This window comes from Mustelus asterias, chromosome 9 (assembly GCF_964213995.1).
Source record: "Mustelus asterias chromosome 9, sMusAst1.hap1.1, whole genome shotgun sequence".
Taxonomy (NCBI): domain Eukaryota; kingdom Metazoa; phylum Chordata; class Chondrichthyes; order Carcharhiniformes; family Triakidae; genus Mustelus; species Mustelus asterias.
This window is the reverse complement of record NC_135809.1, coordinates 73,390,502-73,406,697: the sequence shown is the minus strand read 5'-3', so window position 1 is coordinate 73,406,697 and position 16,196 is coordinate 73,390,502. Positions and strand designations below refer to the sequence as shown.

At 42.8% G+C, this 16,196-nt stretch overlaps 1 protein-coding gene across 1 annotated transcript in view; it reads right to left on the bottom strand.

Annotated features, from left to right (window-relative positions):
• The window catches only part of chid1 (chitinase domain containing 1), a 94,023-nt gene extending 80,343 nt beyond the window's left edge, over positions 1 to 13,680 (bottom strand). Inside the window, exons 1-5 of the mRNA XM_078221365.1 lie at positions 13,528 to 13,680; positions 12,368 to 12,517; positions 6,230 to 6,362; positions 2,534 to 2,578; positions 493 to 599 (exon numbers count right to left, since the gene is read on the bottom strand). Of these exons, the coding sequence (XP_078077491.1) occupies positions 493 to 599; positions 2,534 to 2,578; positions 6,230 to 6,362; positions 12,368 to 12,517; positions 13,528 to 13,680 (588 nt within the window). The remainder of the gene's footprint in view (positions 1 to 492; positions 600 to 2,533; positions 2,579 to 6,229; positions 6,363 to 12,367; positions 12,518 to 13,527) is intronic.
• Positions 13,681 to 16,196: the final 2,516 nt, after the last annotated feature.

Below are 16,196 nucleotides of genomic sequence, written 5' to 3'. Positions count from 1 at the left end.
GTTCCAACAACACAAGCAGCTCAACACCATCCAGGACAAAGCAGCCCATTTGATGGCTACACTTTGAACATTCAATCCCTCCACCACTGATGAACAGTGAAAGCCGTGTGTACTATCTACAAGTTGCACTGCAGGAACTCACCAAGGTTTCTTGGACAGCACCTTCCAAACTCATGGCCACTACCATCTAGAAGGACAAGGTCAGCGGACACATGGGAACACCACCACCAGGATATTCCCTTCCAAGTCACTCACCATCCTGACTTGAAATCTATTGCCGTACCGTCACTGGGTCAAAATCCTGGAATTTCCTCCCTAACAGGACTGTGGGTGTACCTAGACCTCAGAGACAGCAGTGGTTCAAGAAGGCCGCTCACCACCACCTTCTCAAGAGCAGTTAGGTTAGGGATGGACAAATAATCGCGGCCTAATGAAGGAATTTAAAAATTGCCTAATGGAAGAGAGCACAGGCCCTGAATGGGAATGACTGACCTTTGCTGTGTGCACCAGTGCCTCTGTCAGCTCCTCGATCTCATCCTCACTATTAAAAAGAGTTTCATAGTCACGGAATGTCCAGGAATCAAACATAATTCGGGGAACTGGGAGTTAAATAGAAATGAGAAAAACAAAATCAGCTTCAAAAAAGCTAAAAGGAAGCGTACAGACAGACACAGCCACACAGACAGCTATGTACAATTCAAAACACCAACTTGAATATTCCGTTATTGAAACCAGTGCAGAGAAGGTCAAGCAAACTGACATTCTGGTCATCAGCTACAAAGGAAAAGTTTAGACTATTAGCATTGGAGAGAAGGCGGCTGGGGAGAAATGTCATTTAAAATTCTTAAAGAAATAGTTTAACTGAACTCCAATAATGTGTTTTAGATTATCCCATCAGGGATATAGGTTGAATCTTAGAATAAAGAAAATGAATACTTAACATAGAGGGCAGCGAATGTGTCAGAGAGGTGTGTCAAACAGATTGTCAGAGAGAATTGGGTTGATATTTGAGAGAATAGGTAATGGAGAGATGTTCACTTTGGGACAGGTGGAATGGACTGTAGAGAGCTTTTCCAATTCTCACCTCCCCAAATCCCCAAAACAAATCGCTACAGGGCAGAAAGGAGACAGTCTGTCGGTCTGTGAAATTTGATGGAGTCTGGGAGAATTAGCATGAAAAAAGAGACAGAATATACTTTCATTCTGAAGCCCTGCATTTTCCACCACCAATATCGATTGAAACATCTGACTCGAATACAGTCCAATCGAGAAATCTATGTTTCAAACAAAAGAATCCCCCCCCCGTACAACTCGATGCCAGACACATGTCAGAATTCCTAGGATAACACGGTTATTGAGTCATTATGGTGAAGGAGGAGACCATTTGGTCCATTGCGTCTGTGCCATTCATCAATCCAGTCAGTTTATTCTATTCTATTTCCATGGTTTTGCAAGTTTATTTCCTTCAATTCCAATCCAATTTCCTTTGGAAACCATTACTGTCTCTGCTTCCACCACCCGTGTAAACAACGAGTACCAGGAACATTCACTGCATAAAATCCTTCTTCCTCACATCCCCTTGCAATGCTTGCCCAAAAGGGGTGTTCCCTAGTCTTCCTACCATCTTCTAATGGAAACAGCTTTACTTTGTCTACCTACCTAAACCTGTCATTATCTTCTCCTTCAGTTCACTCCCTCCTCAATCTCCTTTGCTTGGAGGCGAACATCCCAAGTTTCACCAACTTAACCTTGTAGCTGAAAATCTCTCATGCCTGGAACCATTCTAGTATGTCTCCTCTGCACCCCCCCAAGGGGTGTGGCAGCCTGAACTGGATACAATACTTCATTGCAGTCGAACATAACGCCAGCGGCACGGTGGCACAGTCGTTAGCACTGCTGTCTCACAGCTCCAGGAACCCGGATTTAATTCCAGCCTCAGGTCAGTGTCTCTGTGGAGTTTGCACGTTCTCCCCGTGTCGGCATGGGTTTTCTCCGGGTGCTCTGGTTTCCTTCCACAGTCCAAAGATGTGGAGGTTAGGTGGATTGGCCATGATAAATTGCCCCTTAGTGTCAGGGAGACTAGCTAGAGTAAATCATGGGGCAATGGGAATAGGGCCTGGATGGGATTGTGATTGGTGCAGACTTGATGAGCCGAATGGCCTCCTTCTGCACTGCAGGGATTTTATGAGATGAGCTTTATAAAATCTTCCTTCTTTTTGTACTTTTATCCAGCAGGCATGTGATTTTGTACAGAACACCAATTACTCTCTCCCTCAGAACACTTTCTGACCTCACATCAAGGCCCCAGTAACTTGTAACAACAGTTACTCCGTTCCTCTCCGACAGGCCCAGTCAGTGTCCAAGATTACCCAGATCCACCAACTGCATGAATTGAACCACAGTGCACTTGCAGAGAATGTGAGTTTTGAGAGATTGGAGAAGATGATCACATTAGTACAAGTGTAGTAATGCCAGAACAAAAAGCTATTTAACTGGGTCGATGAAACAGGCAAACAAAAATTCTGTTACTCACCAAAACTGACAGCTTTGCTCTCTGCTCTCACAGTCTTCATCCAGCCTGTTCACCAATAACACAAGTCAGGTTAGGTATGTCAAAGTATAACATTTTCCCATTTAAACAAGCCTCCTCCTTCAGGAAGTCAAAGTACATAACAGAGGAATTATTTATGACAAATCATTTGCAGCTTTTAAAATAAGATACCCTGATGTATAAAGAACCAAGCAAGGGGAATGTAACCATCACGGCTTTGCCAGGAAGAACAGTTCAATATCATTTGACTTATAAAGAAGCAAGCTTCCCATTTGGATGCAGATCATTTCAGTGTGTGATTCACACACCATCCAGGCCTTATGCATGCACCCAAGTCAAGTTAATCTTTTTCTTAACATCAATGTCAACAGCTACACATAAATTCTAACGAAAGCACTGGACAAAATCAGACCACACAATTCTGATCACTTGTTGTTATACAATAATCCTCCCAGTGTATAGCAAGAGGACCGACTTCCTCTGATGTCCCTCTCCAGCTGTGGGAACATGCTGCAACCTTAGTCTCCAGTAATCTCTCTCTTTGACCAGCTCCCTGGGATATTAATTCACTTTGCCAGCTGTTCATACTTCCCTATAAACCTGCCCGTTCCCTAACTTTTCATATTCTGGCTCTCAGATACATCCACTAATGCTATGCTGTCGCCCATTATACCACTAAATATATCACTTTAGCCATTTAACAATCTTCTGTTTTCCAATCAAGCACTTGACAGTTAATGGTATTTTTTCCCATCAGTCTGTCTGCATTTGTGTTACTGCCCACCCTCACGTCATACATCAATCCATCTCCTCCTCAGTCGCTCCATATCGCCACAGACACGCGGGTCCCGTGTTAGCCACAGACACGCGGGTCCCGTGCCGGTGGCAGTGATTTGTCAAAAAGAAAATGACCAGAGATGCAGTGAAGACAAAAGATTTCAATCAGGGCAGAAGACATTTTATGTATCAGAAAATACATTCTTTAATGTACACTGTATAATTTACAGACAGTGACAAGGGTGCTTGGCCTGAAGCAGTCCTGTAACACAACTACCATCTTGTGGTTTAAATACAACATCACAAAGGCATCAAAGTCTTTCTCTACAACTGTGCTACAGAATTTCTTCAAAGGAGACTTTCAAGTTAAACTCCATCACCCAATGATCTTTCCTAGGCTAATGCATGACTGAGATCCAACAAATAAAAACAGCCAGGAAATCTGCTCCTAGCTAATGTTGGTATCAACAGCCTGGGATTTGATTTTCACTACAGGGAGAAGTGTTCGCGAATCAAAGCAATAAATGCAGACCACTGCTCAATAGAAAGAAGATAATAAATTGAAAAATGAAAAGCAGAAAGAATGATCAGACTTCAGAAATCAGGATTCACTTCAATCACAGAACAAAGATAGCTCATAATACAGACTGGGACAAACTATATACAGACGCCATGGATTAGGCATTTCACCATGAAAATCCACATTTGAGTCCAGCGTAGACAGCAACTTCGTTCTAAGTAGCTTTGCTAAATGTGTTGACTGTAAGTCAGTAGGTAGCATTCACACCTCTGGGTCAGAGGTTGCAAGTTCAAGTTGCTGTCCAGGACAGGAACACACATATTAAGGCTAACACTCCAGTGCAATACTGAGGGAATGCAGCAGTGTCGGAGATGCTGTCTTTCAGATGCGATGGTAAACCCTGTCAGGTGGCTGCAAAAGATTCCAGGCTACTATTGCGAGGAGGAACAGGGAGTTATCCCTGATGCTCCAGTCAATATATTTATTCCTCAATCAAGATGATCTGCTCATTGCTGTTTGTGGGAGCTTGCTTAGTGGGAGTTGGTTGTCCTACATTATAACAATGACTACACATCAGAAGTAGTTCATTAGCCATAAAGTGCTTTCAGACTTTGGTTGTGAAAAGTGCTATATAAATGCAAATCTCTTTTCTCAGTACAGTTCACTGGACTTGAAGCCTGGAACTGAAGAAGGGAAAGGGTTAATGTTTTTTTGTACTCAATGTATTTTGTACCTAAAAGGTTGAACTTTGTACCTGGAATGTATCACAAACATAACCCTTCCTTATGGCTAGTCTCCCCTTTGTTTATATTGCTCCTGGTAGTAGTATAAGCCATTTGTTCATGGTTCCCTTGCTTGTTTATATCATTCTGATAAAACAGACAGTTAAATGTAGATGCAGGGTTGTAAGTCTTACTTTTTCTTGTGTATGATTTAAACAAAGGAAGCAGCTACCAAATGGTAGAGTGCGAGAATGGCCGTTTGAAGGAGGACTCCCACTGGAACAGCTGCAATCGCACACAGTCACTTCAAAGGAAAGGCTTCGGGAAGAGCGGGGCACCAGAGGTTGCATCTTGACTACAATTACCAGGAGAATTGTGCTTTATGACCCAAGGATACCAGATAGTCTCTAACCATAAACCAGAGAGTGTATCAGAAGCTGTTAAAGGAACTATAATTTATGATCAAGGACTGTTAACTGGACTTTGCTTCATGACTTGTATTGGGAACCCTGATGTATAAAGGTCCACGCTTCTTGTGTTCAGGGAGAACTTTGGCTTCCGCTTTCAAGGGGTCAAGTTCTCCCATAAGCTTGTGAGGATAAAGCCTACTCTATTTTGACTCATACCAGCCTCAAGAGGTATTTTTACCAACTTCAGGAACAATATTAATTAATTAAATTGGTGCTTCAAAATCACACCTCTGACTTCCCCACCATGCTCTCACCATTCTGTATCCATCGCTGAACACCAACTAGACAGACTGTCGTCTGGGTTTCTCATCCTATTGACACTCAAGTTTGGTAATTAACCCATCTTGTACAGAAAGCAAGCCCGCCACGCCACATATAGGCCTGAATTTTCAGAGCCCAGACATTTCCCAGCTCAGTGAAAATGGCCTGGAAGTTGGGATTTCGTGCTGGGTTGGCAGGATTGCCTGGGAGTCAGGCCAGGTGAGCCCGGAACGAATGTGGAGTGAGGCTGCCGGAGCGGTGGCAGGCTGGGCAGAAGATCTGCCTCAGCGCACCAGCACTTTGTCAAAGGGTTTCACAAGTATTAAAATATAAACAGCTCATATTCTTGTCCCTCATACTCAGTCACACTCTATGCCCCAATGCCAATCCTACCCACCCCAAGACCTCTCTCATACCTTCCATGCCAACTTATGTTCCTCTACCCATTTCCATGGGCCTTCATAAGCCCCGTGCCACTTGGTGCCAACACATCCACCTGTCTCCCCTTGCCATTAAACCTACTGTACCAACATACCCAATATCCCACCATGAGCAGACCTCAGAAGTTAATCCCAGCATGGGCCTCAAGTGTCAAGTATTTATACAGCTCCTAGCACTTGCTTCTGCCATTAATGTTCCCCTATCTTATGCCCTACACATCTATGCTTGTACTCTCTCCTAGCTCCCACAATCACTGACCTTCTACTTTATTCCAGCTACTACACCCCCCCCTTATACAGGAAAAAATTCATCACATTTCTCCCTCTTTAGTTCTGAAGAAGTCATGTGTTTTTGTTTCGCCAAACGGTACCCCATCTTTCCAAAGGACTCTGCAAAGTTAACACCTCCTCCTACCAGGTCAAATCTACACACGAGCTGGAACTCTACCACCTTGCTAGTTTAACACAGCCAGGAACAAAGACGATACCTCGGTCTATGTCATGGTGACCGGTGATATGGTATAGCTGAACTCCCTTCTTCTGGATCTGAAGCCAAACTGGAGAGATGAAGGCGAATTTCCCACCAAATATCTTTGCAATTTCGTAACCATGGCTGTTCCACTGCAGGAAACAAAATAAACACAATGAGACAGCAAACAGTGGCACCACTGAATGACAGCTTAAAGAGTCACTTTCTTGTTATCTAAAGTGCAGCAGCAGGATAACCATCCAGCTGAGTGCTAACACTCAGTAACCCTTAAGTAACCTGCAGACTGAAATTCCAATCATTAACTTTCAAAGTGTTTCAGCAGATGGTCATGAAGCATGCAAGTCTATCACTTCCCACAAGAAAAACTCAATAACTCCAATTAAACGCTGCAATATAGGCAGAAACTATACAGGGCAGCATTTCAAAATTTCCAGATCATACAAAACTGGAATTTCTCTGCTCTCTACAACTGAACATTTTCATCCCATGTACCATTTTAGGATATCTTATTTGCATCATGGTCTTGACATCCTTTGTAAAATGTGATACTCAGAATTAGCCACGATATTCCAGCTGGGACCTCACCAGTGTCTGAAGATTCAGCTTCACTTCCTTGCTGCTTTTATTTATAAGTGGGCCCATACTACTTTTCAACACCCTTCTCAACTTGCCCTGCCACCTTCACAGATATGTGTACTTCAACGCCCCAAGTCCCGTTGTTTAAAATTCTGCCATTCAGTTCACATTGCCTCACCTACCAAAATGTATCGCTTCACACTTCTCTGCACTAAATTTCATCCCCGTGTTGCCCATTTCACTGGGCTATCTATGCCCACTTGCCCTCTATGTTTATTACATTTGCTGTACCTGAATACTAACATTTTGAGATTCATGCAGTGAGACACAAAGATCCCTCTGCATGTCAGAGCTCTACAACCTCTTATCATTTAGCAATAGGTTTATTTTATATTCTTCCTGCCAAAATGGGCATTTACACATTTGCCCACATTATACTCCATTTGCCAGATCTTTGCCCACTAAATTAACCTTAGCACTAGATTATTAATCCAGAAACTCAGCTAAGGTTCTGGGGACCCAGGTTCGAATCTTGCTGGCAGATGGTGGAACTTGAATTAAATAAAAAATATCTGGAACTAAGAATCGGCTGACATGCAGAGGGATCTGGGTGTCTTACTGCATGAATCTCAAAATGTTAGTATACAGCAAATGTAATAAACATAGAGGGCATAGTCAGTCCAGTGAAATGGGCAACACATGAGGGATGAAATTTAGTGCAGAGAAGTGTGAAGCGATACATTTTGGTAGATGAGGCAATGTGAACTGAATGGCAGAATTTTAAACAATGGGACTTGGGGTAGTAAAGTACACACATCTGTGAAGGTGGCAAGGCAAGTTGAGAAGGATGTTGAAAAGGAGTATGGGCCCATTGGCTTTATAAATAAAAGCAGCAAGGAAGTGAAGCTGAATCTTCAATTGTCGGAAAAACGCATCTGATTCACTAATGTCCTTTAGGGAAGGAAATCTGTTGTCCTTACCTGGTCTGGCTTACATGGGACTCCAGAGCCACAGCAATGTGGTTGACTCTCAACTGCCCCCAGGTAACGAGGGATGGGCAATAAATTCTGGCCAGCCAGCAACGCCCACGTCCCATGAATGAATAAAAAATATTCCTTGTAGCTGTCTGCCCTCTTTACAACTTACTTTCCCTAGAATCCATAGAATCTCAACAGTGCAGGAGGCCGCCATTTGGCCCATCGAGTCTGCACCAACCACAATCCCACCCAGCCCCTATCCCCTTAGCCCCACATATTTACCCTGCTAGTCCCCCTGACACTAAGGGCAATTTAGCATGGCCAACGCACCTAACCAGGAAGTTTTTGGACGTCCTTCCTACCTATCTTTGTGCCATCAGCAAATTTAGCAACCATATATTCACCCCTTCATCTAAACCATTTAAATAAATTGTAAAAAGTTGAGGTGCCAGCACTGATCTCTATAGCACAGACTCGTTACATCTTGCCAACCAGAATATTACCCATTTATGCCTACTCTCTATGTTCCGCTATCTTACCTTTTGCCACTATTAACATTTTTCAGTCCTTAATGGAACCATTAATATTCCCTTTGTTTTATGTCCATGACATAAGAACATAAGAACGAGGAGCAGGAATAGGCCATCTGGCCCCTCGAGCCTGCTCCGCCATTCAATCATGGCTGATCTTTTCGGGGATTCAGCTTCACTTACCCACCCGCTCACCATAACCCTTAATTCCCTTACTGTTCAAAAATTTATCTATCCTTGCCTTAAAAACATTCAATGAGGTAGCCTCAACTGCTTCACTGAGCAGGGAATTCCACAGATTCACAACCCTTTGTGTGAAGAAGTTCCTCCTCAACTCAGTCCTAAATCTGCTTCCCCTTATTTTGAGGCCATGCCCCCAGTTCTAGTTTCACCCGCCAGTGGAAACAACTTCTCTGCTTCTCTTACCTATTCCTTTCACAATCCTATATGTTTCTACAAGATCTCCCCTCATTCTTCTGAATTCCAATGAGTATAGCCCCAGCCTATTCAGTCTCTCCTCAGAAGTCAACCCTCTCAAGTCCAGAATCAACCTAGTGAATCTCCTCTGCACCCCCTCCAGTGCCAGTACATCCTTTCTCAAGTAAGGAGACCAAAACTGTACACAGTACTCCAGGTGTGGCCTCACCAGCACCTTATACAGCTGCAACATAACCTCGCTGTTTTTAAACTCCATCCCTCTAGCAATAAAGGACAACATTCTATTTGCTTTCTTAATTACCTGCTGCACCTGCAAACCAACTCTTTGAGATTCCTGCACAAGGACACCCAGGTCCCTCTGCACAGCAGCATGCTGCAATTTTTTACCATTTAAATAATAGTCCATTTTGCTGTTATTCCTACCAAAATGGATGACCTCACATTTACCAACATTGTACTCCATCTGCCAGATCCTCGCCCACTCACTTAGATTATCTATATCCCTTTGCAAACTTTCAGCGTCCCCTGCACACTTTGCTCTGCCACCCATTTTAGTGTCATCTGCGAATTTTGACACACTACACTTGGTCCCCAACTCCAAATCATATATGTAAATCGTAAATAATTGCGGTCCCAACATTGATCCCTGAGGCACACCACTAGTCACTGATCGCCAACCAGAAAAACACCCATTTACCCCCACTCTTTGCTTTGTTAGTTAACCAATCCTCTATCCATGTTAATACATTACCTGTAACACTGTGCACCTTTATCTTATGTAGCAGTCTTTGGTGCGGCACCTTGTCAAATGCCTTCTGGAAATCCAGATACACCACATCCACAGGACCCCCATTATTCACTGCACATGTAATGTTCTCAAAGAATTCCACTAAATTAGTTAAACATGACCTTCCCTTCATGAACCCATGACACCTTTGTTAATCTCACCTTTGCTCCAACCAATCCCTGTTCTTCTATTCTGCCCCCTCCTCCAGCCACCTCTCCAACTATAAAATTCTTTGCATCTCCATCCCTCTTCAGTTCTGTCATATGGACTCAAAACGTTAACTGTTTCTCTCTCCATCGATGCTGCCAGGCCTGCTGAATTTTTCCAGCATTTTCTGTTATTATGCCTACTATTTCCTGCTAGCCAGGCAATCTTCTATCCATGCCAATATTATCTCTTACACCATGAGCTTTTATTTTCCACAATAACCTTTTATGTGGCACCTTATAAAATGCCTTCAGTAAATCCAAATACAACACATCCACTGGTTCCCCTTTATCCATAGCACCTGTTACTTCTTGAAAGCACTCCGAAAAATTGGTAAACATGATTTCCCTTTCACAAAACTAAGTTGGCTCTGCCTGATTACCATGAATTTATCTAAGTACCCTGCTATAACATCTTTAATAATAGCTTCCATTTTTCCTATGACAAGATGCTTGGCTAATTGGTCAGCAGTTTCCTCCCTTTTAATCTAATGGGACCTTTCCCGAATCACAGGAATTTTGGAAAATTAAAACCAACTATCTCACTAACCACGTTTTTTAAGACCCTAGAATGAAATCCATCAGAATCCAGGGACTCATCAGTCCGCAGCTCCAACAATTTTCTTAGTACCACTCCCCTGGTGTGTAATTTTCTTCAGTTCCTCACTCCATTCCATTTCCTGATTACAGCTATTTCTGGGATGTTGCTTGTACCCTCTACAATGAAGACCGATGCAAAATGCCTGTCCAATTCATCTGGCATCTCCGTATTTTCCATTACTAATTTCCCAGACTCGTTGTCTACAACACTGACTTTGTTAACTCATTTACTTTTTAAATACTTATAGAAACTCTTGTGTGTCTTTATATTTTTAGTTAGCTTTCTCTTGTACTCTATTTTTTCCTCAGTATTCTGTCCTATCTTCTGAGCTGTCAGCCACCTTTGAGCAATAATGCTTTTGCTTTAGTTTGGCACTATCTTTAACATTGTCAGTTAACGACAGATGGTGGGTCCTCCCCTTGGAATGTTTCTTCCTCACTGGAATGTACATTTTCTGAGTATTCTGAAATATTCCTTTAATGTCCACCACATGATCTCTGTGGACCTAGCCCTAAACCTAATTTTGACAGTTCACTAGCTAGTTCTACTTTCAAGCTCTCATAAATGCCCTTAGTTAAGTATAAAATATTAGTCTTAGGCCTGCGGTTCTCTCCCTCAAAATGAATGTAAAATTCAATCATATTATATCATACTGCTATCAAGGGTGCCTTCACAATAATGTCACGAACTAATCCTGTCTCATTGCACAACATCAGGTCTAATATAGCCTGTTCTCTGGTTGGCTCCAGAATGTGCCGCTCTAGGAAACTATTCAGAAACCATCCTATGAATTTCTCACTTACCTTTCCCCCATCTGATTTACCAGCCTATATGTAGGTTAAAATCCCCCAAGGTTATCGCCATACCTTTCTGATAAGCTTGCATTATTTCTTCCTTTATACCTTATCCTAACATGTGGTTACTGTTAGGGGGCCTGTACACCACTCACACTAGAGACTTTTTACCTTCATATTTTGTCACCTCTATCCAAACTGCTTCTACATCCTGGTTTGCTGAGCTAATGTCATCGCTCTCTACTGTGCTAATACCATCAATAATTAACAAAGTCACTGTTAGGAATGGGTTAACAGACCTTCCAATTAAGTCCTAATTTGATGTCACTTACTCAATAGAAGTCACTGATATATAAAGGGATCACAGGCGGCACTATTTTGTTGGTGAAAAATTGTGTGTGAAGTTGGGTCAAAGAAATAAAGGTATTTTATGAAGAAGCAGAGTTTGTGTCTCCTTTACTCCACTGCAACCGAGAGGCTTAAAGAGTTACCCCTCCACTTTTTCCAAGCTATCTGTCCTTCCTAAATGTACCCTTGAATATTCAGCTCTCAATCTAACTCACCCTGCAGCCTTCTCTCTGAAATGGTCATCAGATCATATTTATTTATGCTGGCCATCAAATCATATTTATATTTACATTTCACCTGTTTTGTTTCAAATGCCATGTGCACTCAGATTCAGAACCTTTAGTTTTGTCCTTTTAGTATTTTTGTAACTACCAGCATTATCTGCTGATTTATTCTTAGTTATAATCTGTCTCTTGATTAGGTTCCCATCTGTAACTCACACCTAGATAGCTGTTATTCTCTACATAAACCACCTGCACTTCAGTTAGAATACAGCCCATAACTCACTCCCGAATATCATACTATACATAAACCACACAAATATCTTGATCACATATCAGTCTGTAATTCAGTCCCAGTTTTGAACAGTCCGACTGTGTGCATATATCAACATATTCGCAGTGTAGAAAGTTGTGGATTTTAATCACGATAGCACACAAAAGGGAATCTAAACAGGTTTTTAATTTCCTGGCCTGAATACGTGTTGGTTCCTGGTAAGCTGGGGATTGACTAATGATTGCGTAGCACAGCCATCTACACACGGACAAACATCCGTGAGAGAAAATACACTTAACAAGTTGGATATTAAGGACTCCAGTGGTCTCACAGCATCGGTAATAACACAGAGATGTTGACAGTCTCCCCATCTCAAATACTCACAGGAGTAACGTATCCCAGAACATCACCGCTGAAGTGCCGTTCGTTCACTTTGGCAGCGCAATAGCTCTTCTGCTCTTTCACAATATCTCTGGCTCTTGGGTCAGTGATAATAAGGCCTCGGTCCTGAACCAAATGGTTTGAAGGCCCTGTCTAACAAAACAATACTTGTATCACACATTATATCAACATAACAACTGCGTACAGATATGCCAGAACTGACTGAGTCTGGTGTTACATTTGCCTCCCATTCTGTACAAACACAAGTGGTCAGTTTCTATGGTTGAAGAAGGATGTTTATCAGAACATTAGGCAAATTAGCCATCATCTGCTTCAAATAGTGCTATGAAATCTTTAACATCCAGTCAAGCCATTCTAACAAACTGAAGGGTTCTTGACATCAACATCTCATTTGCAGTCAGCATCTTTAACAATGTAGCACATCGGCAGTGCTGCACCAGGGTGTCAGTATGGGTTAGGTGATCAGTTTGGTTTGGACACGACATCTTCCGATACTGTGGAGATCGTGGGATGGTCTTGCAATTGGACAGAACGGCATCGGATCGAGTAGCTCTAAACACGCAGGCGCACACACCTCTTTTTCACCTTTTACTGCCTCAACAAAAAGGGCTTTTTGTGACAGGATTAATGCCCTTGCGTAGAAGGCCTGTACCACATTGCTCTAGGAATGCATTGCCCAGAAAGCGGGAATATCTGGCAGAATTGAAGAAAATCCAGTTCCATTGGTTCATTGATCTGGTCCTTCCTCCAGTTAGAGAGATGCAGATTTATCAGCAAGTGCCTCTTTCCCCAATGTCAATCCAATGATGGCATCAGCTCCATAGTTCACTGACGCACGGCTAAGTCACATCATTCTCTTTCCTCATCCCTTCTCCAAGTTCATCCTGTCCAGGATACAAACCACTCTGCATCTTCCCCCCTATTTCCACTAAAGTGCCAGTCACCCAGCTGCCACTCCTGGTCTCCATGTCAGTGAATATTATTAATGATTCAAGCCTCTAAACCAGGTGACATAACCCCCTCCCAAAATAAAGTCCCAACCTTGTCCCTATCATCATTGTAAATTACCGTCCCATCCCCAACCTCCCTTTCCTTCTCAATCCATTCCTAGCTTTCCTGGAATCTGTCCAATCAGGTTTCACCACTGCCCAGAAACAGTCTTTATCAAAGTCAGAAATGACATCCAAAGCGATTGGGACAAAGGTAAACTTTCCCTTCTCATCCTTCGCCACCTTTGACACAGTTGAGCCCACCACACGGTTCTTAAGCTGGGTAGGACTGTTATCCATTCTCATCTATCGGATCAAACCCAGACATTTTCCCACATCCTTACCTCCAGAAGGAAGAACATGAGACAAAGAAGCAGTAGGTCATTTGGGTGTGTCCAACAGGTCAATGTGATTTGTTGTGCACGGGTGAAGAGAGTTAGCGTGCTCATGTTTTTGTGTACGAGCTGGCTTCTCATTGTCAGCCCACATCACTGGCTAGTAACAATGTGAAAAAGACAGCCAGATGGGCAAGTGTCATCCTGTCAGTACAGCCTCTCTCCATCAGTAAGTCCTCTGTGTGCCTCTGCATGATGACACACACAAACCGGCTCCCACATGGCCCCAGGTTAAAGCTTCCCCCTGACATGAAGTGTGCTGACCTACCAACATGTGGACACTCCCTGGCAAACAAACCAAACTCCCCAGTACAGAATAGCTGCCTTGTAGATACCTTTGGAAAGTTGAAGGCTGAGGGAGTAAACCCTGACCAAACAATCTGCAGTGGAGCCCGTAGGATGATTGATGTATTAAATATGTCATCTTTCTAGTAACTCCTGCAACCAGGTTGAAGCCAAACACAGTGTTTTGTATTCATTTGGAATCAACTGAGGAGGTGGAGAGGCAGGACCCTGAGATGAGTAAATTTGTTTGATAACAGAGGGACGAGTTCACAGAAGTCCAGAGAAAGGTTTTGAAAAATTCATCACACATTTCCAGCCAAAGTCAATCATCTGATCCACCAATATGAAATTCAAAGCCTGCAGCAGAAATGTATGAACAATTTCAGAATAAAATCAAAACTGCAGCCAGAAAATATAACTTTCAGGAAAAAGTTGAAAAGGTCCTAAATCAGCTGATGCGGGGCTTTGCAAACCCTGAAGTACAAAAAGATTTAATTGGAAAGGACAAGCTCAGAATATTGCAGACATAGAGGACACACTGCCACAGATAGCTAGCTGTCATATATATCAAGGGTCAGTAAGGCAGCAGGGATGACACAATGAAATAGTGACAAAATATGAATGAACAAATTGACAGAAGATGAGCAAGAGCTGTGGATGACCATGAGTTCAGGGACAAAGGAAATGTCCCACACGAGGATCAAACTGCAGTGTGTGAAAGTCCAATCACTGCGAAAGACATGCAGAACACAAATTAAAGGATAAACAAGATCATCAGAGACAGGTCAAGAAGGTCAATGAGAAATAAAAAGAACAAAAATAAAATAAAAAACTAAAAGAACCTGGGATGGCACAGTGGTGCAGCAATTAGCACTACTGCCTCACAACGCCAGGAACCCAGGTTCAATTCCGGCCTCGGGTCACAGCCTATGCGGAGTTTGCACATTCTCTCTGAGTCTGTGTGGGTTTCCTCCACAGTCCAAAGATGCGTGGGTTAGGTGGATTGGCAATGCTAAATTGACCCTAGTGTTAGGGGAATTAGCAGGGTAAATGTGGGGGTTATGGGAATAGGGCCTGGGTAGGATTGTGGTTGGTACAGACTCGGTGGCCGAATGGCCTCCTTGTGTACTGTAGGAATTCTATGATTCGATAAAATATCCATCCCAAGAGATGACAATGAGCTTGAGGACACAATAGGCATAGGAACCATACAACCGCACATCGTGGCTGGATGTGACAGCTCCCAGAGAACAGGAATTCACACCACCATTCAGATCAGCAATATGGTGAGAAATAAGATCACAACCAAAAAAACCTGACCTGAGGCTTGATATCAGAACACAGAGTAACATCATCCTGCTCAGACTAAAGTTTTTCTGAAAATTTGAAACAAAAAATAGTTATCCAGGTGACCTGTGACCAGGCAATATCATACTAACAACAGATAAGGGGAAATGAAGATTCAACAGCTAAGAGCAACCCAAAATCAGAGGAAGATACAAAGGAAAAGACGGTCTCTGAAACAGATGGCCCTGCTATTCTGGAGTTGTGTATTTTTGAAGAGTTCCATCTGATCTCCATAAACCATGAGGTAAAGGAAGCAACACTGAGGGGTGAAGAGAGTATTGAACCCATTGAAAGTCCAGATGGAAGGAAAGATGATAATTGACAGGGTCAGAAAGACTACAGTTTAGATAAATTTCAGTGAGAGAGAAACCAAATTGACAACATTCAAAGGTTTTGGTTGGTACAAATTTCTGCATCTACGTTTTAGCCTTTAAGATGAACCTGTTGCAGCAGAAAGGAGACAAGACATAAAGACCAAAGAGCTCGTTGTCACTCCAATCTCTGAAAGCTGACAGGCATAGACCTGCAGACAACTCTGCCAAGCAGAATACATCTCATTGAGGGAGACAACTTACTGAGGTACTAGTGGAAGGAGCTCAGCTATACAGCAAGCCTGTTAAATCCCTGCTCCAAGTGCTGAAAAGACAAACTGCACATGGAGAATATTCAATCATAAAACCTGGAACTCAGCTAAGCTTGATGAGTCTCCAGGGACTGAGAGCAGACAGCCATGTTCACCCTCCACCCCACAGGGAGGGTATCAGCTGCATGGTGAAAAGGTGGTTACTGAGACCG